This window comes from Peromyscus eremicus, chromosome 1, assembly GCF_949786415.1.
Source record: "Peromyscus eremicus chromosome 1, PerEre_H2_v1, whole genome shotgun sequence".
Classification (NCBI taxonomy): domain Eukaryota; kingdom Metazoa; phylum Chordata; class Mammalia; order Rodentia; family Cricetidae; genus Peromyscus; species Peromyscus eremicus.
In genome coordinates, this window is record NC_081416.1 from 75,200,352 (window position 1) to 75,225,524 (window position 25,173).

Sequence of the window (25,173 nt, forward strand, 5' to 3'; positions counted from 1 at the left end):
AGCGCTTGCCTAGCAAGCGCAAGGCCCTGGGTTCGATCCTCAGCTCAAAAAAAAAAAAAAAAAAAAAAAAAAAAAAAGAAAGATTTGTTTCTGTCCTTCCACTACACGGGTCTGGGGCTTAAACTCAGGTTGGCTTTATCAGCTGGTGACTTTACCTGAAGTGCCACCTTACAAGCACAACAATCATTCTTTGAACACTTTCTGGGTCAGGCCCTGGACACTTTCTTACAAATTCATACAGCACAGTTTTGTATGGGCACACTTTTTTTTTTTTTTTTTTTTGAGACAGAGTTTCTCTGTGTAGCTTTGGAGCCTGTCCTGGAACTTGCTTTGTAGACCAGGCCGGCCTAGAACTCACAGAGATGCACCTGCCTCTGCCTCCTTAGTTCTGGGATTCTTTTTTTTTTTTTTTTTAAAGATTTATTTATTTATTATGTATACAGCATGTATGACTGCAGGCCAGAAGAGGGCACCAGATCTCATTATAGATGGTTGTGCGCCACCATGTGGTTGCTGGGAATTGAACTCAGGACCTCTAGTAGAGCAGTCAATGCTCTTAACCTCTGAGCCATCTCTCCAGCCCCCAGTTCTGGGATTTTTGCATGGGCCATCATGCCTGGCTGTGGGCACACATTTTTAATCCCTAGTACTCTGGAGGCAGAGGCATGCAGATCTTTGTGAATCTGAGGCCAGCCTGGTCTACATAGAGATGCAGGACAGCCAGAGCTATATAGTGAGACCTTATCTCAAAAACCAAAAACAAACAAACAAACCAAAACAAAATTTATACAGCAAGAATCTAGGTGAAACTATTCAAACTCTGTATGTTGATGTAGGAGAAATGGCTCAGCCTGTGGTTAAGAGGACTGCTACTCATGTAGAGGACCTACTCACACATGGCAGCTCAGAACCCTCTATAACTCTAGTCCCAGGGGATGCAATACCCTCTTCTGGTCTCTGCAGGCACTAGGCAAACTGTGCTGCACATAAATATATGCAAGCAAAACACTTATACCTAAAAATAAAACTGTGAAAAAGGAGGAGGCATTGGAGAGATTCTCAGTTGTTAAGAGCACTGGCTGCTCTGGTTTTTTTTTCCATTCCCCCCCCCCCCCAAGACAGGGTTTCTCTGTGTACCTTTGGAGCCTGTCCTGGAACTAGCTCTGTAGACCAGGCTGGCCTCGAACTCACAGAGATCTTCCTGCCTCTGTCTCCCTCACTGCTGGGATTAAAGGCATACATCACCACTGCCTGGCACACTTGTTGCTCTTACAGGGACCCAGGTTCAAACCACATGGTGGTTTATAACCACTTGTAACTCCAGTTCCAGTGGATCTGATGCCCTCATCTGATCTTTGAGAGCTCCAAGTCTTCATGCTGTGCACATACACATGTGCAGGTAAAACACTCATAAATAAGTAAATCTGGGGCTGAAGAGATGGCTCAGTGATTAAGAGCACTGGGTGCTCTTCCAGAGGACTTGGATTTAGTTCCCAGAACCTACAGCAGCTCACAACTATCTGTAACTCCAGTCCTAGGGGACCCAACACCCTCTTCTGGACTCTGCAGCTCCAGGTACACACATGCAGTATGCAGACATCTTGTAGAATATTAGTTTAAGATGTGTTGCATTCTTTTATGTTGCATTTGTTTAACTCTGTAAAGCTGGGTTACTTCGCTTGTCTAAAACACTTGATTGATCTAATAAAGAGCTGAACAGCCAATAGCTAGGCAGGAGAGAGGGATAGGCAGGGCTGCCGGGCAGAGGAGAAACCTAGGCTCAAGGAGAGAGAGGAGGAGGAGCAAGAAAAGGAGGAGGGAAGGATGCCAGCGGCCACAGAGAAAGAAGGAAAGAAAGATATATAGAATAAAGTTAAAAAGCCCAAAGGCAAAACATAGTTAAAGAGAAATGGGATAATTTAAGTTAGAAAAGCTGGCTAGAAACAAGCCAAGCTAAGGCTGGGCATTCATAAGTAATAAGTCTCCGTGTATTTATTTGGGAGCTGAGTGGCAAGCCCCCAAACAGTAAAAAACAAAAAAAACAAAAAACAAACAAACAAAAAACCCAACCACACAGACATATCTGCAATCACATAAATAAATGAAATTTTTTAATCTAAAAAAAATATAGGGCTGGGCGGTGGTGGCGCACGCCTTTAATCCCAGCACTTGGGAGGCAGAGGCAGGCGGATCTCTGTGAGTTTGAGGCCAGCCTGGGCTACCAAGTGAGTTCCAGGAAAGGCGCAAAGCTACACAGAGAAACCCTGTCTCGAAAAACCAAATATATATATATATATAAACAAACCCAACAACAACAAACTCCATCTCAATCGAAGCACAAGTAGTACATGTCTGTAATTCCAGCACATGGGAAGCAAATGACAGTTCAAAGCCAGACCCAGCTATTGAGGTCTCCTGCTTTGAAAACAACAGCTGGGTGTGGTAGTTACCCCAGAACTTGAGAGGTGGAGGCAGGGGGACCAGGAGTTCAAAATCATACTTGACTCCACACCAAGTTCAAGGCCAGTCTGGGCTACATGAGAGCCTGTCTCAAACAAAGGGGACATACTGGGGAGATGTGCCAGTGAGTAGAGTACTTGTTGCACAAGCATGGGGGCTGAGTTTGGATCCTCAGCACTACCGTTCACAGTCATATCCCAGGACTGTGCTGGCCAGCCTGTCTGGATGAAATGGCAAACTCTGTCTCAAAAACCAAAGTAGAAAAACAATTATGGGGGATATCCAACATTAACTTCAGACCTCCAAGGTGCTGACAGACGTAAGCCCACTCATTCATGCACACACACACACACACACACACACACACACACACACACACACACACACCAACCAACCAACCAACCAACCAACCAACCAACCAAAAACCCTGCAGCATTTGCTTACTATGTCCAGGACCATGTGTAAGATCCCTAGCACCACAAAATGTAACTGTAACCAAAACAAAAAAACCCAAATGAAAAAATAATTACATCTCAAACCCTCATACCTTGCTAATAGAAAATGGTGGTAGCTGCTTTGGAAATAAACCAGTTCAGCAACTCCTACAGTCTGTATCAGATCTACATTCTCAGGAATATTGAAAATTCGTTCCTATGAAAACTAACATGAAGTCACAGCAATATTACAAGTCAAAGGGCAGAAACAACCCAGGCACTCACGTACTGAAGAACAAACAAATTGGTACAGACATGCTACAATGGAATGCTGTTTGGTAATAAAAAGGTAAAACAATGCACGTATCTTGACATCATAATGCCAAGTGAACAAAGCCAGTTACAAGACTAGGTGGATTATATAAGAATTATATCTGAAGTTGTCATTTGATTTTTAAACTAAAAAAAAAAATTATTTGGAGACAGGGTTTTGATATGTAGTCCTGGCTGGCTTGGAACTTGCTATGTGGACCAGGCTGGTCTTGAACTCTCCTGCCTCATCAGTTTTGGGATTAAAAATATGTACCACCACACTTGGGTAGAGATATATTTTATGTGTGTGTGTTCTTGAGTGTATCCATGTGCACCACATTCATGTTTGAGCCTGTAGATGTCAGAAGAGGTTTGGGCTTCTCTGGAACTGGAGTTATAGATGGTTGTGAGCCACCATGTATGTGGATGTTGATCCTGGGTCCTCTGCAAGAGCAACAAGTGCTCTTAACTGCTAAACCATCTCTTCAGGCCCTTAAATCCCCCACCCCCACATGGTCTCACATATCATTTGCTGGCCTGGAACTCTATGTATCTGAGGATAACCTTGAACTCCTGATTACTTGAGTCCTGGGATTAGAGTCATTCACTGTTTTGTATGGTTATTTTTTTTGTTTGTTTGTGTATGAGTGTTTGCCTGCATGTATGTCATTATGTGCATGCCTGGTGCCAGGAGAAAGGGCATTAGATTGCTTGGAACTAGAATTAAGACTATTGTGAACCTCCATGTGGGTGTTAGGAACAGAACCTGGGTCCTCTGTAAGAGCAGCAAGTACTCTTAACTATTAAGGCATCTTTCTAGCCATTAAAAAATTTTTTTTTGCCAGGCGGTGGTGGCACACGCCTGTAATCCCAGCACACAGGAGGCAAAGGCATGGGGATCTCTGTGAGTTCAAGGCCAGCCTGGTCTACAAAGTGGGTTCCGGGATAGCCAGAGCGGTTATATGAGAAACCTTGTCTCGAAAAACCAAAACCAAACAAAATTATTTTGTGTACGAGTGCACATAAGTGCAGGTACCTATCGAGACTAAAGGCATCAAATCTCCCAGGAGCTGGAGATACAGGTTGTGGGCTGTCTGACATGCGTGCCAGGAACCAAACTTGGGCCTTCTGGAAGAGCAGTATGTGCCCTTAACTACTGAGCCATTTCTCCATCCTCTTATGTCTACTTTTATATAGTGCTGGGGATGGAACTCAGAGTCATTCATGGAGTCAAACACTATTCTGACTGAGCTACACCTCGAACCCTGACTCCTTCAGCTTGCTCTAATGGTCCACCATTGTAATACTTGATACCAGGACTGTACCAAAACACCTGGTATGGGGTACACAGCTGCATTTTTAGTTACTAGCAAGAGTCAAAACAATCTTCTGTATTTTCATTGAGCTTCAGGTCAGTGACTTAGACTCCACCCACCCAGTTTTAGATCTGGTTCTGAGTCAGAATAACCTTAATCCACTTTTTTTTCTTTCCTTTTTTTTTCAAGACAGAGTTTATTTCTTTGCTGACTTTCTTTCCAAGCTAAGGTCTCACTGTATAGTCCAGGATGTCCTTAAATTTATAATCCTCCTGCCTCAGCTTCCCAAATGCTGGGATTACATGAGTATACTACATATACACAACTAGCTTCAAGTCGACTTGTTTTGCTTTGTGTATACACATTTGCATGGAGGCCATAGGTCAGACTCTGATGTTGTTTCTCAGGAACCATCACATTTTTTGAGACAGGGTCTCTCACTAGCCTGAAGATCACTACACACATGGCTCTTTTAACATGGGCTCTTGAAACTGAACTCAGGTCCTCAAGATTGCACAGTACACACTTTACTAAGCTAGCTCCTCAGTCACTTCAAATTGCTTTAAAAAATACTTGAGCTTAAAACAAGGGCATATATTTATAATCCTAGTACTTGAGGGGAGCAGCAGGAAGAACTGGAGTTTAACGTTAGTGTTGGCCATATATAGTCTCTGAAAGCAAACAAAGCAGGAATGTATGTAATGCAGTCAGTAGAGTACCTGCCTATAGTGCACAAATCCCTGAGTATGTTTCCATGGACCTGTAAAACTAGGCACGGTGGTGCTACAGGTTCAAGGCTAGCCTGGTCTACATGGAAACTTCAGGTCAGCTAGAGTGGGAGACCTTGACACACAGAGAAAAAAGTTGTTCAAGGTCATTCTCAGTTATATATTGAGTTCAAGGCCAGTCAGGGATACAAGTGATTCTGCCCCAAACCAAAAAAACTTGTATTTTACAAACAATAACATAACATAGAAACAATACTCAAGGGCAAGAGGGGTGGCTCAGTGGTTTCCCAACCCCCCATGGCAGTTTGAAACCACCTGTAATGCCAGTCTCAGGGGTTCTGATGCCCTCTTCTGGTCTCCAAGAGCACTGCATGCATGTGGTGCACAAATATACATGCAGAAAAAAAATACACACAGAAAAAATCATTTATATTAAACAATAGTATATTGCTCAGGATTCAAGATTACATGCCAGGCGTGGTGGTGCACACCTTTAATCCCTGCACTGGGTAAGAAGAGGCAGGGGATCTTTGTGGGATGGAGGACACCCTGGTCTATATAGTAAATACCACATCTGCTAAGGCTATATAGTGAGACCCTGTCTCAAAAACACCAGCCCCCCCTAGCCGGGCAGTGGTGGTGCACACCTTTAATCCCAGCACTTGAGAAGCAGAGGCAGGTGGATCCCTGTGAGTTCGAGGCCAGCCTGGGCTACAGAGCGAGTTCCAGGACAAGCTCCAAAGCTACACAGAGAAACCCTGTCTCAAAAGACAAAAATCAAAAAACAAAAACAAAAAATCCAGCCCCCCAAGATTGAGGATTATATAGCTATCAGCTGGATATGGGAGCCCGAGGCAGAAGGATTGAAAGTTTGAGATCAGCTTAGGCTATGAAGAGATTGTCTCAAGAGAATAAATAAGATGTATATATGTATGTGCAGGTTTTGTTTTAAATTTTGGCTTGCCTGGCATTTACTATGTAGAGCAGGTGGCCTTGAACTCACAGAGACCCCCTGCCTCTGCCTCCTGAGTGCTCAGATTAAAGGCATGTGCCAGCACACTTAGGAGCAAAATTACATATATACTCTTTATTTTTATTATTTTAAATTGTGTGTGTGTACATTTGGGTATGTGTATTTGAGTGCAGGTGCCCATGAGGCCAGAGACTCTGGAGGTAGAGTTACACATGGTTGTGAGCCACCTAATGTGGGTGGCTGGGTTTAACTCTGGTCCTGTGGAAGAGTACCAAGTGCTCTTAACTGCTGAGCCATCTATCCCCATTCAAAATTACACACACACACACACACACACACACACACACACACTTAGGCTATTTTTTTTTTTTTTTTTTTTTTTTTTTTTTTTTTTTGCATAGCTGAGGACTGAACCCAGGGCCTTGGGCTTGCTAGGCAAGCGCTCTACCACTGAGCTAAATCCCCAACCCCAACTTAGGCTATTTTGTTGTGACAGTTTCACAATCTGCTGGCTTATTCTGTAGTCTTAGCTGGCTTCCAATTCATAGAGGTCTATGTGCTTCTGCCTTCCAAGTGCCGAGATTAAAGGCATGTGCCAATACACCCAGTACTATGTATGGGTGTTTTGCCTGCATGTGTATGTGTACCACATTCCTGCATGGTGCCCCCTAGAGGCCAGAAGAGACTGTTGGTCTCGAGACTGAAGTTAGAGATGAGTATGAGCTGCCATGTAGGTGCTGTCAATTGAACGTTGGTCCTCTACAAAGCAGCATTTCTATTTGTTTCTCGAGATGGTTTCTCTGTGTATCTCTGACTGTCCTTGAACTCCACCTGCCTCTGCCTGTGCCTCGGGACTGCTAGGATTAAAAGTATGCACCATGCCTGTGCTCTTAACTGCTGAGCCAATTCATCAGCCCCCCCAATATTCTAATATTCTTTTGTATTTCAAGATAGGGCTTTTCTGTGTAGCTCTGGCTGAACTGGAATTCACTCTAGCCTCAAACTCACAGAGATCCGCCTGCCTCTGCCTCCTGAGTGCTGGGATTAAAGGCGTGCACCACCACTGCCCAGCATCTTGATATTCTTAATAGCTAGTGTGCTAAGGTTGTTCTAGCAAAACCCATTTCCTAACATCAGCCTCTCTATGGGAACTAATTTTGGCCTAGTTTCCCCTAAATGTTGCTAATTCTTTCTGGAGTTGCCCTGAGCATGGATCAAAGCTTGCAAAGAGAAATCAATAGGAATGGTGGCCAGGAGACTAGACAGAAAAGGCAGCTCTTAAATTCTTTGCATGCTCCGCACCCACATAGATAGAGGCTCACATTTATCCTAACCCCAGTTTCAGAGAATCCAACACCCTCTTCTGGCCTCCTGAAGCACCAGGCATGCACCAAGTGCTTTAATTTTCTTCACACAGTGTTTGTTGCTTTCTTCTCATAATGGAATGGCAAGTGCCAGGTAGGCTGGGATTTGTTTACTTCTGCCCCCGCTACTAGTTTAGGGCCTGGCGCAATGGATGAAGTCAATGGTGGTTTAAAGAAAAAAAAAGCTCAGACTTGAAATCAAGGAAAAGGGAGCTTTCTGAATTGGGTGCTGGTGAGGTGGAAACAGAGAAGGGTTGGTAGAAGTCAGACATAGGAAAGGACCCCATTTAGGATATCAGAAGTATATGTGGAAAAACACCTAGGAAAGGTTGGGTATACTCTGGTAGGTATTTTACTAAACTAAGTATGGTGACCCAAGTGTATAATCCCAGCTCTTGGAAGGCCAAGGCAGGATGACAAAAGGCTAGCCTGGGATACCTTGTGAGACCATGCTTGAAACATAGAAAACAAGCCAAGTATAAGATGGAGGTTCAAAACTGGTTCAATCTCATTTTTCAAAATATTTTAAGCAGTCAGAAAAATAACTGGAGGAACCAAGGCCTGAGAACAGTGGTTTTCAGAATTAGTGTGTAGTTTTAGATTTTTTATATCTCACCATATGCCCCCAAGTTTCTAACTTTCTTTACCTTTGCAGTGTACCTTCCCCTAACTTGTTTCACAGGTACTGAGGACCATTCCATCCCAGGGCTTTGCGTATGCTGGGCAAACTCTACCAGTGAGTTAGTTTTCCTTGGACTGGGCCTCGCTATGTAACTGTGTAGCAAGGGCTACCTTGAATCAACACTCCTGCCTTTGCCTTATGAAGTGTTTGGATCACAGGCATCATCATCATGACTGTTTTTTTGTTTTTGTTCTTTTTTTGAGTCAGAGTCTCACTGAACTCAAGAGAACCCCTGCCTCTGCCTCCCAAAGTGTTGGGATTAAAAGCATGTGCCCCCACTTAGAGCTTTAAAAACTTTATAGTTGCTGGGCGGTGGTGGCGCACGCCTTTAATTCCAGCACTCAGGAGGCAGAGCCAGGTGGATCTCTGTGAGTTAAAGGCTAGCCTGGTCTACAGAGCGAGATCCAGGACAGGTACCAAAACTACACAGAGAAACCCTGTCTTGAAAAAACAAACAAACAAAATTATAGTTTTAATTTTTTAAAGTTTTTTTATGTGTACAAATGTTTTGCCTGCAAAGATTTGTGTGTACCATGTACACATGTATATCAGAAGAGGGCAATGGGGGTTGGGGATTTAGCTCCGTGGTAGAGCGCTTGCCTAGCAAGTGCAAGGCCCTGGGTTCGATCCTCAGCTCTGAAAAAAAAAAAAAGAAAAAAAGAAAAAAAGGGCAATGGATCTTCTGGAACTGAAGTTACAGACCTGCTGGAAATCAAACCCAAGTCCTCTGCAGGACTAACAAGTGCTCTAAACTGCTGAGCCATCTCTCTCCAGCCCAAATTTTACTATGTTTTGCTTAAGTCTTTAAATAAAACTTACCAGTGTTTTGCTTGTGTATGTATGTCTGCACCACACAGCTGATGCTCTCAGAGGCCAGAAGAGGGCAATGAATCCTTTGGAATTGGAGTTATGGATGGCTGTGAATCATTGTGGGTGCTGGCAACTAAATCCAGCTCCCCTGAAAGAGTTGTTGTTTGGAGACAGGGTCTCCCTATGTTGTCCTGGTTGGCCCATAATTATCCATGTAGACTAGGATTGCCTGATTAAAGGCATGTACCACCATGCCCTGCCCTGCAGAGCTTTTGTCTTTTTTTTTTTTTTTTTTTTTTTTTTTTTTTTTTTTTTTGAGATAGGGTCTTAACAGTGTAATTCTGGCTGCCCTAGAACTCAACTTTGTAAACCAGGCTGGCCTTGACTCAGAGATTCACCTGTCTCTGCCTCCAGAGTGCAGGGATTAAAGGCATGCACCACCATGCCCAGCCATACAACTGGCTTTTTAAACAGGTTTTTTAATCTCAGCTGGGATTATGAGATACTTTTCCTCTGCACTTTATGTTCATGTGTTTGTTTTGTAGTGACAATGTTGTTTTGGCAAAAATGATAATCTATGAAAATTATGGGTCTTTCTAACATATATGCACAGATAAACACAAAGAGAACACACACCAAACAACTGATAGTGACTATCCCTGTGGATGGTTCAATGTCTTTCTGCACTGTTTGGATCTAATATATTTGAAAAAGTCAACACTCATCATTAACCAACTCACCCATTCAGAAGTGGCAGAACTCCCCAGGTAGGAGGGAGAGGGAAAAAACCTCAATCAGGACGTGGCCAGTATTGTCCTCATTCCTTCCTCATTCTAGGACCCAGTCCAACCCATGCCAGACAACTCACACAGACTGAAAGAGGAGCCAGGGGATGGGGGTATCTCATTGTAACACTCATTTTTATATAAATATTCGCAAGTCATGTTACAGAATAAGCCCCACTGGGGGAAAAAAAAATCAAAGTTCCGGTTTTGTTAAACTGAGCCCTGCCTTCTAGTTGGGCCCCAGCCTGGAGGTGCTGCTGCTTTGGGAAGGCTGGGGCTGCTGCTGGGAGGCTGCTGAAGAAGCTGCCTGTGTTGCCCACCCCTGAACCAACCCCCTTCTTTGGTGTGTGTTTCATGGTGACCTTCTCTGGCCACCTCTCCCTTAGTTTGGGACAGGGTTCTGTGGAACAGGGCCCAGAAGTCCTGGGGGCACTTGGAGATAGGGTGGTTGTAGTAGGGACTGAGCCATTAAGAGGAGTCTGAGGCTTGAAGGCTGAGCCTTTTAGAGCTGTGGGCCACACAGAATGAATAGAACAAGTCTGGGAGAACCTGGGCTGACAGCCAAATAGTGTTTGCCCTTCCCTCCAGCCTAGATTCCAGGTCCCTTTCCCTGTTGGTCTACCTCCTGCTGGACCCTACATACCCAGGGTCAAGCCCTGGGTTCCTGCCTGTCCCCTCCAGGCTCTTCCCCTGGGACACCCTCCCCCTACAGAGAGGCCAGAGGCTAGGAACACAGCACCAGTCTGAGGATTTAATTAACCAGGAAGGGGATTGTTGGGAGGGGCACCCCTGTAAAAATGTACAAAAGGTCTGGGGGTTTGTGGAAGGGGTGATAAATATGTACATGGAACCCCTTTTCCTTTAGTTCCTCCTTCCTCAGCCCTCGGAGGGCATGAGAATTTGGGTGTTAGGTGAAAGGGAGTGGGGGCACTTTGGCCTCTGGCTTAGTGAGCCCTTGGGGAGGCAGGCCAAGGGCCTAGAGGCCCTCAGAGGGGGCATTGGTGCACCTTAAGTCATGAGCCATAACCTCTGAAATGACCCCCTCATGCACTCATGCGCGTGTATGCGCGCGCGCACACACACACACACACACACACACACACACACACACACACACCTCTCTAGAGGCTTATGACCTCTGTCCTCCCAGTGACCCCAGAGTCCACGAGATACTTGACCTTGTGGGGGGGTTGGGGATTCTATTCCCAGGTCCATGACTTCAGAGATGGCCATGAGATTGTGACCTTTGCCTTCCAACCCTGGCTTAAAAACTTCAGCCCTAGGACTTTGTCACAAGGAATGGGGAAAGGGGGTGGAGCTCTGCCCCTGCCCCTCACCTCTCCTCACCTGTCAGCCCGGGCTGGGCCAGGGGCCCTAGGTGGGGAACTAGGCCGAGGGGCGGGCACAAGAGGTGGTGGTGCTCCCAAAAGGGCTCCCGGTGGGGTCTTGCTGAGAAGGTGAGGGGTTCCTGGAGTCGCAGTAGGTGGTGGAGGAGGAGCCAAACGGCTGTACAGCAGGGAATGAGCAGGCTCTAGACTATAGAGGCGGGCAGCAGCCATGGCCCCTGGTCCAGTCAACTCCTCACCTGCCTCATAAAAGCGCGGTGGCCTGGCCAGGCGTGGGGGCCCTGCCAACCAGGTTGGCTCTGGGAAGCCTGCACAGCGCTCTGGCAGACTAGGGCCAAGAAAAGGGGGTGGCCGGGGCCTCTCCAAAAGCAAGTGAAGGCCCTGAGGCCCAGTGGTTGCAGCAGCAGCGGCGGCGGCAGCAGCGGCAGCGGCTGCAGCAGCAGCGGCAGCAGCGGCGGCGGCAGCAGCCTCTTCTTTCCGCTCTTCCTTTACCCGCACAGACTCTTTGGCTGGACGGGCTCCTTCCTCGCCAGCCCTGGCCTTAGGAGTAGCAGGAGAAACTCGCAGCTGGGGCCGTGAGAAAGGGAGGTCCCTGGTGGGGGAGGTGGGCAGGCACAAGGGGGACAGAATGAAGGAATTCCTGTGGCTGACAGCACTGCAGGGTGGGGGGGTGTTTGCAGTTATGTAGAGGACATACCTGTCCTTCTCCTCCTTGGTGACAGAGGGTTCCCTTCGCTCCACAGGTCGCTCCTTGTCTGATCCCGGTGTCCGGGCAGTTTCAGGGGGTCGGACCCAAGCAGGAAAGGCAAGAGGACTGCGGTGCAGGCGGCCCCATGGGTCTGGTGGGGAGGCAAAGGCTGGTGGGGCTCCTGGGCTTTCTTTCTGGGCAAAGACGGCGCTGGAGTCTGGGTAGAAGGTAAAGTAGAAAGTGACAGGGGCCAGGAGGGGACACTCCCCAGAGATGACCTCAGAGGCCCCACCTGAGCATACAGCCCCTACAGCCCCGTTGTTACGGTTCCCACCCCTCATTTCCCACCCTAGCCAGCACTCACTGAATGTGGGGCTGCCCAGGCCTCCAAAGGCCCCGTTGGAGAGGGCAGCCAAGGAGGCGAAGCTTGTGGGACGCACAAAGGGATCTGTGGAGGAAAGGGAGACTGGTCGGAGCACAGGGCAGCCAACTCTGAGCAGGCCCAAAGAAACGGTGAGAAAGAGGCAGGTCAGGAAGGAGCTGGAGCCCTTGGTGGCTCAGTGTTTTGGTATTTGTTCTTTGAAACAGGGTCTCACTACATAGTTGTGGCTGGCCTGGAACTCACAGACATCACCTTCCTCTACCTCCCCCAGGGTTGGGATTAAAGGCACGTATAACAGCTCTTAGTGACTTAGTTATAACAACCATGGACTGAGCATCTCTTGTGCCAGGCCAGACACTGTTGTTTAGCCTCTTTACAATCTCCATAAGTAAAAAGGACAGTTCCCACTTTCTTTTTTTTTTTTTAAAATACTAACTTTTTTTTTTTTTTTTTTTTAGATTTTTTTATTTATTTATTATGTATACAGCATATATGACAGCAAGCCAGAAGAGGGCACCAGATCTCATTACAGATGGTTGTGAGCCACCATGTGGTTGCTGGGAATTGAACTCAGGACCTCTGGAAGAACAGTCAGTGCTCTTAACCGCTGAGCCATCTCTCCAGCCCCAGTTCCCACTTTCAAATGATAAATCAGGCTCAGAGACGTGAGGTGACTTGCCGAAAGTCATCCAGCTGTAAAGTACCATCAGCCTGGGGCACCTCTAACTTTGAAAGTCAAATTCTTATCTGTACCTCCAGGTATCTGAGATCTCTTGGCAGCTCTCAATTCTGTAGCAAACTACTAGCCTGGCGTCACCCTATCTGTAATACCTTCTCAGCGTGATTCTAACCTCATACATATCCTAAATCTGTCAGAATTAACTGGTTAACTAGCCCACCCCTCCATGGGAACCACATAGTCTTCTAGCCAGAAACACCATTATCTGGGTTCAACCCTTTTTTTTTTTTTTTTTTGCCCACCTATACCCCAGGGAACTTTCAAGTCCCCTAGGCCAATAACCATGCTCTCCCTTAGGCCTGCACAGCCTCCTTCTCCACTCTCCCAGGTGGAGCACTATCCTCAATTACTGGCTATTGCAGAGACAGAAGTAGCAGCAGCAGAGTGGGAACCATCCCGCCCTTCCACAGAAGAGGGAATCACAGCCCAGAGTAGGGAGAGTGACTGCCTAAGGTCACAAAGCAAATAAAATCCTAGCTACCCAACTTGAGTTGTTTTTTAGGTCTGGTTTCCATCTCTACTTCCTGTTATTAAAAAATTCTCTTGGTTCTTACCAATGTGGGTGCTGGGGCTCAGGAAGGGTCCATGGGCCCCAGGAGCTGTTGTGAAAGGATTGGCTGCAGCATGGACGGCTCCTGGGGCAGAGAGGTGGGAGATTCTGATGAGGATGAGTGGGAGCAAGGTGGACATTGGGCTACAGGCTATGAGAGGGCTGGCTAGACTCACCAGTCGCAGTGAAGAGGGAGGCTGGGTGGGAGAGCTCCTGCCCAGGGGGCAGGGCCCCGTAGGGCCCTGGAAGGCAGGGCAAGAGGTCGTTCCGAAAGTCAAGCTTGTGGGAGTCACCCTGCACGGGACATAGGGAGAGGGGCAGTAAGGAGCTAGGTCTGGTCTCCATTTATTTTTTTTCTTTTTATCCTGTTCTTACATTGACTGTCCCTGACTCACACTTACCCCTGGTTCCCCTCCAAGGGCTAGCTAGTACCCGAAGGAGACTTAGGTACTTCCTACCACCTCTTTCAGCATGTTCTCTAACCATACCAATAACTGGGCAGAGAACCCAGGTGCTACAAAACCGCTCAGCAGTGATGGGGACAGGAGGAAAGGCTTCTTGTTAAAACTGTTCTGAGCTTTGCTGAAGGTCACTACCCAGAGTTCAGACAAACCCCGACTCTCAGACCCACCTCTCCCTAGCCCTCCATCCCCAGTACCTTCATCTTCTCCTGGTGTCTCAGGATCATGTAAGCCACACGCACGTGCATGGCACACCACTTTCCTGGTTTCTGCCGCCCCAGGATGACCAAAGGGAAAGGGAAGGAAAAATGTTCACTCATCACCCATCCCAGGCCTGGCCCTGGGCCGAGCTTTGCCACACAGCATCCTCAACATCATCCTTACAACTGAGGGATGACCAGCTTCATCTTAAAGCCTAGGAAACTGAGGCTCAGAGAGATCAACTGCTTTGCCCAAGGTCCCATGGCCAGTTCTATCGAAGCCCAGGTTGTGAGTTCAAAGCCCTGTCCTTTCTATTGTTTCACTTCTGGCTGCCTTCACATCTTCAACTTCATTTTTCCCAAGCAGGACCCCACCCCCCTCAGCCAAACACCCTGAAACCAGCCCCCAGCCTCATGCAGCCTGAGATCCTCACCAAACTCACCCTCAAAGGTGGCCGGAAATGATCAGGGATCTGGGGATGGTAAAGGAGAGATTGGAGGCGATTCAGACCTCTTCACTGACCTGAGTGTCCCATCTCTACAGCAGCACCCTTCCCCCAATCTCCCTGAGACTCCGGCTCCCTCAGACCATTCTCGGCAGTACCACAACTCCCTCCCATCTCCTCTCCCACTCTAGGCACTGCTCCCTCCACATCAGGTTTCTGAGCCAGATCCTAGGGAGTACCCAGTTGGCATGGCTACGTAGGACAGGGTTTCTCTACCGGAGAGCAGTCTGTCCTCTAACAGCGTCATGCATGAGAGGGAGCCTTAGGGGAGGGAACCTTTTGAGGAAATCAGAAACCTTAGTCTGTCCTTCAGGAAACATGTTCCATACTTTTTTCAGTGTTCTCAGAGCCCTGGGATCTGAGACATGTGGGAAGTAGGGGTATGACTCCGGTCACTTTATAAGTTTATCTTTTCATTGTTTCCTGGTATGATGCCACTTGGGGGGTGGGGGATCCTGTGACTTACATTTGAAAACCACTACAAAATCCACTGTCTTGCTAGAGATGTAACTCTGTGGTAGAATGCATGTATGAAGCCCTAAGTTTGATCTCCAGTATTACCAAACAAAACCCAAACACAAAACTACTGCCCCATTCATTACTGTATTCTTGGGACAGTGTCCTTAACCTTTTATTCCTCATGCCTGAGAAGATGGTTATAGAAAAGTTCTCTCCTTAGACTCCTGAGGGTGGACTGCAGGGAAGAGCCAGGAACTCACCCTCCTCTAGTCAACTCTGCTCTCCCCTCAATATACCTTCCAACTCCCCCAGGGCCTGACCTGCCCCCCTCACCTGTGTCCCCTTCTGGGGGAGCCCGCTCAGCACTGGCCCCAGTCGTGGTGGCAGCTCAGGGTTCGTGTTCTGGGAAAGGGGAGTGTAGGGATCAGACAGGAGAGCCAGTGCCACGTTAAAAGGGGGTCTAAAAACTAAGCCGGGTGATGGGACAGGAGAGGGAGTGTGGCTTTGCAAAAACCTGGGTCCAGAAGGAAGGGCAGGAGGCTAGACACAGTTTTGGGGATGGGAGGAAGGTATACGGGTCCAGGATGTCTGAAAGGGATGGGAAGTAGTAGTTTCTGGGTCAGGAGCTCACCTTGGGCTGGAAGGCCCCCTGCAGGGAGCCAAAGGAGACAGCTGGCGGGAGACCCGGAGGGAGCCCGGGCACAGCGGGAGGGAAGGCCATGTAGGGCTGTGGAGAGAAGGGCACTAGTCCAAGCAGGGAATGGAGGTGCAGCACAGGTCTGGTCTACCCATCTTTGGAATCCACCCTAACACCCCCAAAGAGCTTTCCCAAGCTCAGGGCTCTTGCTTTTGGAGTTGAAGACTGAACTCCACTGATACATACATTCCCACACATCACACACCCTCACACACACTCACATTATGTCGGAAAAGGCCTTCCATCTTTCCTGGGTATTTCTCAAACTAGGGAAGAGAAGGGAAGAGTAAGCTGCGAGCCAGGGACCCAGGATCTTCCTTCCCCTGCAGGAGACACCCTCCCTTAGGCCTCTGAGCCTCATCAGCAGCCCAAGGAGGAGCTCACCATATGGCCGTGGGGAGGCAGCAGGCCCGGGGGATAGGGGGTGAAGTGCTGGTGGGTGTGCTGGTGGGTGTGCTGGTGTTGGTGGTTGTGCTGGTGGAACTGGAAGGCCAGGGGCCGGGCCGAGCCCCCTGCCCCCACCACCTCAGGGCCACCCTGGGCATTCAGGTAGCGAGAGTTCAGGTCCTGGCCGATCAGGTCCTGCTCTGTGGGAGGGGAGGGGAAGAAGGCTTTAATATCTGGCGCCACCAAGTCAACCTCCTTGGGCCCAGGTGACTAGCCTTCCCTTTAGCCTTGAGCCACTCCCTCCAAAGGCCCTTGGTCCCTGCCAAAGCCAACTGAGCCCATGCTTGGGGCCATGGCCCCCCACCACTCCACCCTGCCAGGACCCCAAACTCACCAGAAAGGGCGTTAGCGGCTGAGGCCCCAGGGTGCCCTGGCACCTGCAGCAGAGGTGGGGGTGGGGGCAGGGTGGGGCCAGGGGAGACCAAGGAGGGGTGGTGGGGTGGTGGTGGTGGGCGCAACCCATGGGGAGGAAAGCTGTGGGTGGATAGAGGCAGGGGCAGTGAGGGCGTCGGGGGCCGGTGGGTGAGCTGCGCGGACGAGGAGGAGGCAGATGAGGAGGAGGAGGACGAAGAGGATGATGAGGGGGGAGGCTGAGCCACGGGAGGGGCCGGGGCCTTGGGGGGCGGCCGTGAAGAGCTGGGGAGAGAAGTGGGGAGATGAGTGAGGGGGTGGGAGGTGCTAGCTCTAACAGGAGGTGGGTCAGAAGCCTGGGTGATGCTGTGGCCTTGGTTCTCCAATATGGGAGATGGTAGAACTTGGCCCCCAGGGGCTCCCTGCAGAGAACCAGTCTCAGGATAAGATGCCCCCCACACCCAACAACCCCTTCTCCTCTTCAGATCTGGCTTTCACAAAGATGCCTCTGTCATGCCCTGCCATTGGACTTTCCCTTTTCTGACTAAACCACAGCACAAAACAGAACATTCATTTTGATGCTTAATTACAATGGGCCACCGAAGTTCCCACCCTAAGACAGTGGAAGCAGCACCACATTATCCTGTCCTGTGAATCAGGTAGCCGGAACTCTATGCCCATCTTGCCATGAACACCCTGGGTGACCTTGAGCAAGTCACTGCCCCTCTCTGAGCCTTAGTTTTCTCAATAATAACAATGATGATGACGACAAACAACAGTGAGGAACCCACAACAATAGTGTCATTAACTCTTACCCTTTAACGAGTACTTACTGTAGAGCAACTGCTGGCCTCTGCTTTATGAGCCAATGCAAGTCTCCAGCATGTAGCATCATCACCTTGCCCAGTGTTACTGCAGCCATGCAACAACCATCTGTACTATACCAATTCCTTTTCTATAACATAACCCACTTTTTTCTGGCCTTATCCTAAGCAGTAACATGTTAAATCAAAAAGCTGAGGTATTAATCATATTTCCTAAAGCAGCTAACTTTAAATATTTTAGAGTTTACCAAACCAAGACCTGAAATCACTCCATGTCCCGCTAATGACGAGTGTACACACTTTGGGAAACACTGCATTCACTTAGAATCAATCCCCAAAACAGCTTTAAGAAAATGTACTATTATTATTTCATCTCATAAGAAAGAGGAAATTGAGCTCAAAGAGGCCAAGTGATTGTCAAAAATCATAAAGCCAGTAAGTTTAGGCAATGCAAGAATTTAAATCTAGGTCTGACCGACACCAAAGTCAGCATTGTTAACCATCATGTCAGTATTTCCCAAAGTATGTTCCCAACCACATTTTCTGTAGCAGACGCACCTTACACAAAGTTCTCACCAGCAAACACAGTTTCGAGAAGGCACAAACTGAGTGCCCTTGTACATGAGTGTATAAGGGCTCAGCTAAGCCCTGCAGTAACCTCTTTAAATTTGTTTTCCCCAATGTTACTCCAGCTTTCCAGTCTCAGAATCCTCTCCCAAGCCAAACTCACTCCATGACCCAATCACAGGATGTAGCTCTTCCAGATCAGATCAGACCCTAGACACTCACCTGCCAGTGCTGAGGTCCAGGCTGCTGCCATAGGGAGAAGTTCGGAGGCCGAAGGGCGAGACCCGAAGCTGCAGCTGGGGCTGGGGTGGGGGTGGCAGACTGGGGGTAGCTGGTAAGGGTGTAGGGGATGAGACAGGAGGCCGAGGGGCTGGTGGAGGTGGTGGTTCCTTTGGGGGGAAAGGCACTAGCAGCGGGTCGGGCCCTGGGGGCTGCTCTTGGCTCCGCTCCAGGCCCGACACTTTAGGGACCACAGACAGTTTTGCTTCACAGTTCCCATTGAAGGTGCCATGGGGACCCGAGGCTGTGAGGGCAGGATGGTAGACATGCTCAGCAGAGGTTCATGCTCACCCATGTCCCTTTCATGCTTTCATCCCAGCCCTTAGACCAACCTTTGCTGGTTGAGACAGTAAAGGAAGGGTCGAGGTCATCATCGGAGACCTGGGAGAGAAAGGCAGAGGAAGGGTAGGTTATTAAGCCTCTGGAGCCCGCTATGAACTGGTGGTGGCAGCAAGTCTATTTCATCAGCCTAGCTATGACCCACTGGAATGTGGGCTTTAGGGGGCTTAAAGAAGGAAGTAGGGCACTGAGGCCAAAAATCTGCTCTGCCAGGCAGTGACGGCAGAGATGACAACAGATTAAAGCTATGTCAGCTAAGAGTGACTGCTGGAGGGCTGCAGAAATGGCTAAGTGGTTAGGAGCTTGTATTGCTGTTACAGAGGATCCAAGTTAGATTCCTAGTACCCATGTCAAATAGCTCACAATTGCCTGTAACTCCAGTTTCAGGGGAATTTGATGCCTCTGGCCTCTGCAGGCATCTGTACTCACTTGTATAGACACATATACATAATTAAAAAGTAAAAGGTAATCTTTTTGCTTGTTTTGAGACAGGGTCTCACTATACACCCTTGGCTGGCTTTGAACTCACAGAGATCCATCTGCCTTTGACTCCTGAGTGCTGAGATTAAAGGTGTACATTACCATGCCTGGTCCTAATAAAATAATCTTTAAAAAACACTATCTGGCCTGGAAATCTGTATGATTTATGAATATTAGCAAAACAAAACAAAACTCCGCAACAACTTTAAATCGGTTATATTCTCAGAGCTGGAGAGTCCTTGTTAAAACAGACTTGAGGGCCTTTTGACAAAGGCCCCCCACCCTGTTCTCATGTGACAATAATTAACTAGAACTAGATAGTGACCACCCCCTTAGGTGGACCACAATCCTCTGGCTCACCACAATCCCTGTCTAAAAACTTTAAGAGAAAAAAACCCACACACATTAGGGTATATAAATGTAGCTACTTATAGGAGTAAAGAGGTAGAACGTTACCTCCAAGGGCACATTATTTTCCAAAAATTACTAATAAGACACTGAAATAAACTGGGTAGTGGTGGTGTATGCCTTTATTCCCAGCACTCAGGAGACAAAGGCAGGTGGATCTCTGTGAGTTCAAGGCCAGCCTGGTTTACAGAGCAAGTTCCAGGACAGCCAGGACTACACAGAAAAACCCTGTCTTGAAGTGGGGTGGGGGGGATAAAAAAGAAGGAAACTGAAATAGACCTTTCCAGGATGAGTGCCTACACTGGTCAACCATGGTCTGGTGTTCTCACTGCAAGACTCAAATTCTACAGACAGACCTGATGGCCACAGGGGGAGCATTCAGTCCCGGACTCATTTTGGACTCTTGGAGAAAGCTAGTGGAGGCTTCAAAGGCTCTGGGAAGGACTCTAGACCAATAAGCAAACTCTCAATCCTCTGTTACCTAGCCACGCCCACCACTAAAAACAACGGGTGGAGGGCAAGAGTATAAGTTTGGAGAAACAGATCAGCAGATGAGAGCCCTGGCTCTTCTTCCAGAAGATCCAGGTTCAACTCCTACCACCCACATGGAGGCTCACAACTGTCTGTAACTCCAGCTCCAGGGGATCTGACACCCTCTTCTGGCCTTCTCAGACACTGCACACAGGTGATACGCAGACATACATGCAGACAAAACACCCATACACAAACTAAAATGAAAAACAAAAACCAAACCAACCAATCAACCAACCAAACAAAAACCCAAACCAAACAACAGGGCCAGGCCAGCAAGACCACTCAGCAGGTAAAGGTTTTGCTGGGAGGCCTGATGCTGTCTCTGAGTCCCACCCCTGGAGCCTACATGGTGGAAGGAGAGAACTGCCTCCTGAAAGCTGTCCTCTGACACACACTGTGGCCTCACCCCACACCCCAACACCTCCTTCTTCCCTCCCTTCCTCCTCAAAACTTAATCCTGGTTCAATAGAACCAACCCATGGTCCCACTCAGGGGAAGGATGTCTGCTGCTTGTCCAAGTTCTGTAAGCTGCAGACCATTTTTACATCTGTAGCGATGCCCACCCAACAATTCCTAGCCCCACTCACCCTCTCATCCAGATCACTTTCTGCGTCACACTGAGAAGGAAAGAGAGAGATATCAGGAGATAGAAGAGGAGTGGGACCCAAGGGGGAAGGGAAGGGCCATTCTAGGTGGATAGCACTTACTATATATCCAGCTTCCAGAGAGTGACGGGAGAAAGCCTGAGGAAGACCAGAGTCCAGAGGTAAGGGAGGCTGACTGGCCAGGAAACTGTATAAGGCCACAACTCGCAGCAAGGCATTCAAGGACACTTAAAATCTATTCTCAATCACTTTTTCTAGCTTTTTCTTCGGGTGCTCCCCACCTCCATTCCCAATCTCTTACTACTTTCATAATATAACAGGTTCTCACATCTTACATTTTGTTCAAAACAACTTTTCTTCATTTCTTTCCTCAGCACACTTCTGAGTCTACTTTGGGGCCCAAGACATTCTAGGGGGCTTTCCCTAACCACAACCCTCTGCCCATCCCCCAGACAGAATGAGTGGCTTCCTCATGTGGGTTTCTGCAGCACTTCTAGATCTTTCCCAGATCACTGCCTTGTACAGCTGCTCAAAATGGTCTAGGTGTTTGCTTGTTGACTGTTTCTTTCTCCCTAGGCTGCCACCAGCTAGAGGGAAGGGCAGGGACATCTAATTTATTTATAATTCAACTAAGTGTCTTTGATGTGTCTCTTGAATTATCGGCATGTTTGTAGTATACATAGCACAAGAAAAAGCAGGTGAGTCTGACTATAGTCGAGTCTTCGTCAGGCCTGGACTAGAGGGGGCTGCTGGCCAATCTGCTCTGCCTTCCTCTCTGCTCTTAGAAACTGGGATTACTGTTCAGGATTGGCAGTTTCGATGCTCATGGAAAACCAATCTACATGAATGACATTCTGACAGAGTCATTTTGGAAGACTGGGATCTGGGACAGGCTCACCTCTTTCCGTCTTCGCTTATTGGGCCATTTGCGGGGCCTATCCCCAGAGGGCCGGCCAGGCTCACGATCTGAGCTGTCTCCTGGCTCCCCAGTGGCCCCACTGGAGCCCCCCCTCTTCCGTTTCCCAGAATGCTTCAGCCGATGTTCCAGTCGCTCTGGGGGCTGAAGAGATGCATCCTTCTGTAGAAGAGGAGGTGGGACTGAAGTGGTTGGAGAAGGAAAAGCTCCCCAACTCTCTAAGGGTGACACCAAGCTGCTCAAATGCCTCTCAGTCAGGGTAACTTAGGTAGTCCCCAGAGACTAGCTCTACCTCCTCCCACCCTGGGTGGGGCAGAAGCCAGGCCAGAGGAGCCGGTTGCTCTGGTTTGGGGTGTCACCACTGGCCCCTCAACCCCATCCACTCTGAGGGCTGTATCCTCCGCTCTGCCCTTCTGCCCCTCCTCCCAAAGACCCCCAAACCCTATCAGGACACACCTGCAAGGCCTCAAGGCTGGCAAAGCTAGCGATGGCAAAGCCATCGATCAAGTCTTCCTCCTCTTCCTCCTCCTCCTCAGGCTCCTCCTCGGCTTCCCCGTCGTCCGCGGCCCCCTCGTCCTCTTCCTCCTCTTCCTCTCCCCGGCTGCCCGAACCGGCAGGCCGCTTCCGCGCTCGCGGTCTGGGGGGTCGAGGCCTGGGTCGGGGCCGCCGCCGTCTCAGGCCCCCAGGCCGCTCTCCAGAAGAAGCTGACGACCAGGGCCGGGCGGGCGGCGGCGGTGACGACGAGGATGAAGAGCCGCGCGGGGCGGCCAACAAGGCCCGGGGCGCGTCACCGCCTGGACCACGGCGGCGACGCTGCTCCCGATCACGGTCTCGCCGCGAGCAACGTCTTCGCCGCCGCTCCCCCTCAGCTGCCCAGCCCGGGCCTGGGGCCGCGGCCGTCTCCATGGTGACGGCCCTCAGCGCCGCATCCGGAGGCGGCGGGGCCCGAAGCGGCCTGTCCACAGGCCCGGGGTCGCGAGCGCGCTGCTGGCGTCTGCACAGGGACAGGAGAGCTCCGGCTTCCTCTTTAAAACAGGATCCGCCGGCCCCTGGCTTGCCCCAAGGCCAAGGCCCAGAGAGCCGGCGCCGCCCCCGGGGCGACAAGCCTGAAGGCCCCCCCTGTAGGGCTGGCGGGGCCGCGACGACGAAAACTGAGCGGCCGTCCCTTTAAGGCGAGGCCTCAAACTGTCCAGCCCCCGGCCCCTTTAAGACGACTCCACCGTGTCCGGCTGGTCTAGTGCGGTGGCGGCCCCGTGCCAGGGGTCGAGCCAAGTCTCCCAGAGGAAGAGGAAGGGCCACCCCTTTAAAAGGGGCGGAAAGCACAACCTCCCCTTTAAAAATGTCTTAAGTCCTCCGGCTGAAAGAGGCCACCCCTTTAAAGAGTCCGGAGGCTTTCACACAGCAGGCCGTCCCTTTTAAGAGACCGCCGTCAAGTTTCTAGTCCGCCACAAGCTGCCACTTCCCCTTTAAGATGAATTTAAGGAACTTCTTGCGTGGGACAGGAGGTAGGAAAACTCCACTTGCCCCAATTCTTCCAATAGGAGTGTCAGCTTCGCAGGTTTCCCCTTTAAGGCTGGCGTTGTAGTCGGCCAAGTTCGGTGCCCACCCCTTTAAGGAGATTTAAAGAGGTCCACGCCTCCGGTAGCCTTGAAAGGTGCAAGGGGGCGGAGCCTGCCTTCCAAAGCCCCGGATGTGAGGCAACGGTGACGGATGGAGCGTCTCTCCCTGTCCTCCGACATAAAAGACTCTTCCTCCTTTCCTCCGTCCCTGACTGACTTGTGTCTAGAAGGATCCGGAAAGGCCGCTGGGCAGCGAGGAACTCCACTGTAGCCTCCTGTCGTCTCCTTTGGAGTCTTCGGCCTCTCGTCCGCCAGAACTTCCCTGCCCCTCCTCCCTCTTCCTCCTCAGCCAACGCCTCCTTCCTCTCTCCGCCTCCTTCCTCTCTCCGCCTCCTCCCCCCCCCCGTGGCTCAGGCGGTTATAGGTTGGCAAGTATACGTCAACGCGGGGGGCGGAGTCAAGGCCGCGGGAGTGCCGGATGTAACCGCCCTCCAATCTTGGATTGGGTGGTCAGCTAGCCCCGCCCTCCCCAAGTCTTGTGACCCGACTGGTCCGAAGTAGGTGTTGGAGCGGTCCCTAGGCCACCCGCCTCTTCCTGCTCTCCGTTGATTGGCCGCGGCGTTGGGAGGCGGTGCCTGGGGTGGGAGGTGTCCGGATGTCCGAGGGGCGCTTCTCGGACGGGTAGGCGGCTCCGCTGTCTTCTGCCGGTTGGCGTTTCGCGCAGGCGCAGGGCGGTAGCACCGCCTGCCGGTCTTTGGGCGGATCGCTGGGTCGCGGCGTCTCAGCACCCGGAGGCACGCTGGGCGAGGGTCAGCGGTGGGCCGGGGGTCCGGCTCCTGTTCCTGCGGGCTTCGAGCGGTGGCCTTCCCTTCCAGTGCTCAACAGTAAAAAACACCCTGCATTCGTGTGTGGAGTACTCTTTCACGTTAACTCACTGGGTAATGAGTTCGAGGTAAATGTTTGCTATTTGCTTTTTTTCTTTTTCTTTCCTTTTTTTCTTTCTTTTTTTTTTTTTTTTTTTTTTTGGTTTTTTTGAGACAGGGTTTCTCTGTGTAGTTTTGGTGCCTGTCCTGGATCTCGCTCCGTAGACCAGGCTGGCCTCGAACTCACAGAGAGAGATCCGCCTGGCTCTGCCTCCCGAGTGCTGGGATTGAAGGCGTGCACCACCACCTGGCTGTTTGCTCCATTTTTATTAAGGGGATCTGTATACAAACAGCCAGCATTCTAGCTCCAGGGCGAGGGCCCTGGCCACCGTTGGAAGGCTTTATGTGACTCTGATCTGTTTTGTTTTGTTTTGTTTTAATGTATCATTATCGTGTGGGTATGGAGATGATGTGTGTAGGGTGCGAGTGTCATACGCATGCTGAGGCTCGAGGACAACTTTGTGGATCCTTACCCCTTTCAACTTTTTTGAGGGTGCTGGGGATCCAATTCCGGTTACTAGGCTTATGTGCCAAGCACCTTTTCTCAGCTGAGCTAGCTCACTGGTCCTGGCTGTTACTGTCATGTGGACATTTCCTTGACAAACTCACCTTGTTTTCTCGTCGATAAATTCCCTCATGGGGCTTGTACTGGTCAGGTATCTATGATAGTTGTCCTAGGTGGGTGATTACAGCATTTGGGAGGAACTCGAGGCCTTAGTCTGTTCCAAAGCCTTTTCATGTCTATGCTGTAATTGAATAGTGTATGGGGGCCTTTTTTTTTTTCCTCCATAAATATCACTTCATAAAAGAGTTCTCAAGAGCATTATCTCTGGGCTGGAGATGTAGCTCAGAGGTACAGCAGTCTAGGTTTGATCCCCTAGCACTGCCTGGGGATGAGAGTCGGGTGAGGAACTCTATGTCTACCCTCCTTGTCTGCAACCCCTGTTTTCTTCTCTGGCACTGTCCCCTTTCACTACTCCTTTGGTGAGCAACAGAAACATGAGCTAGTATAACTACCTGATCTCAAACTCTGCTGAAGACACAAAGGA

General features: G+C 49.7%; 1 protein-coding gene across 1 annotated transcript; it reads right to left on the reverse strand.

Annotated features, from left to right (window-relative positions):
- Nucleotides 1-9,980: 9,980 nt before the first annotated feature.
- On the reverse strand, nt 9,981-23,600 carry Fbrs (fibrosin). Its single transcript, XM_059266499.1, has 18 exons — nt 22,099-23,600; nt 21,625-21,804; nt 20,829-20,864; nt 20,709-20,738; nt 18,693-18,741; nt 18,304-18,604; nt 16,674-16,975; nt 16,277-16,479; nt 16,114-16,158; nt 15,827-15,922; nt 15,529-15,597; nt 14,674-14,703; nt 14,228-14,299; nt 13,746-13,863; nt 13,574-13,654; nt 12,263-12,346; nt 11,908-12,115; nt 9,981-11,802 (listed from the first exon to the last, which is right to left on the reverse strand). Exons 1-18 carry the CDS (start codon nt 22,546-22,548, stop codon nt 11,208-11,210), a joined length of 2,949 nt encoding a protein of 982 aa, XP_059122482.1. The 5' UTR covers nt 22,549-23,600; the 3' UTR covers nt 9,981-11,207.
- Nucleotides 23,601-25,173: the final 1,573 nt, after the last annotated feature.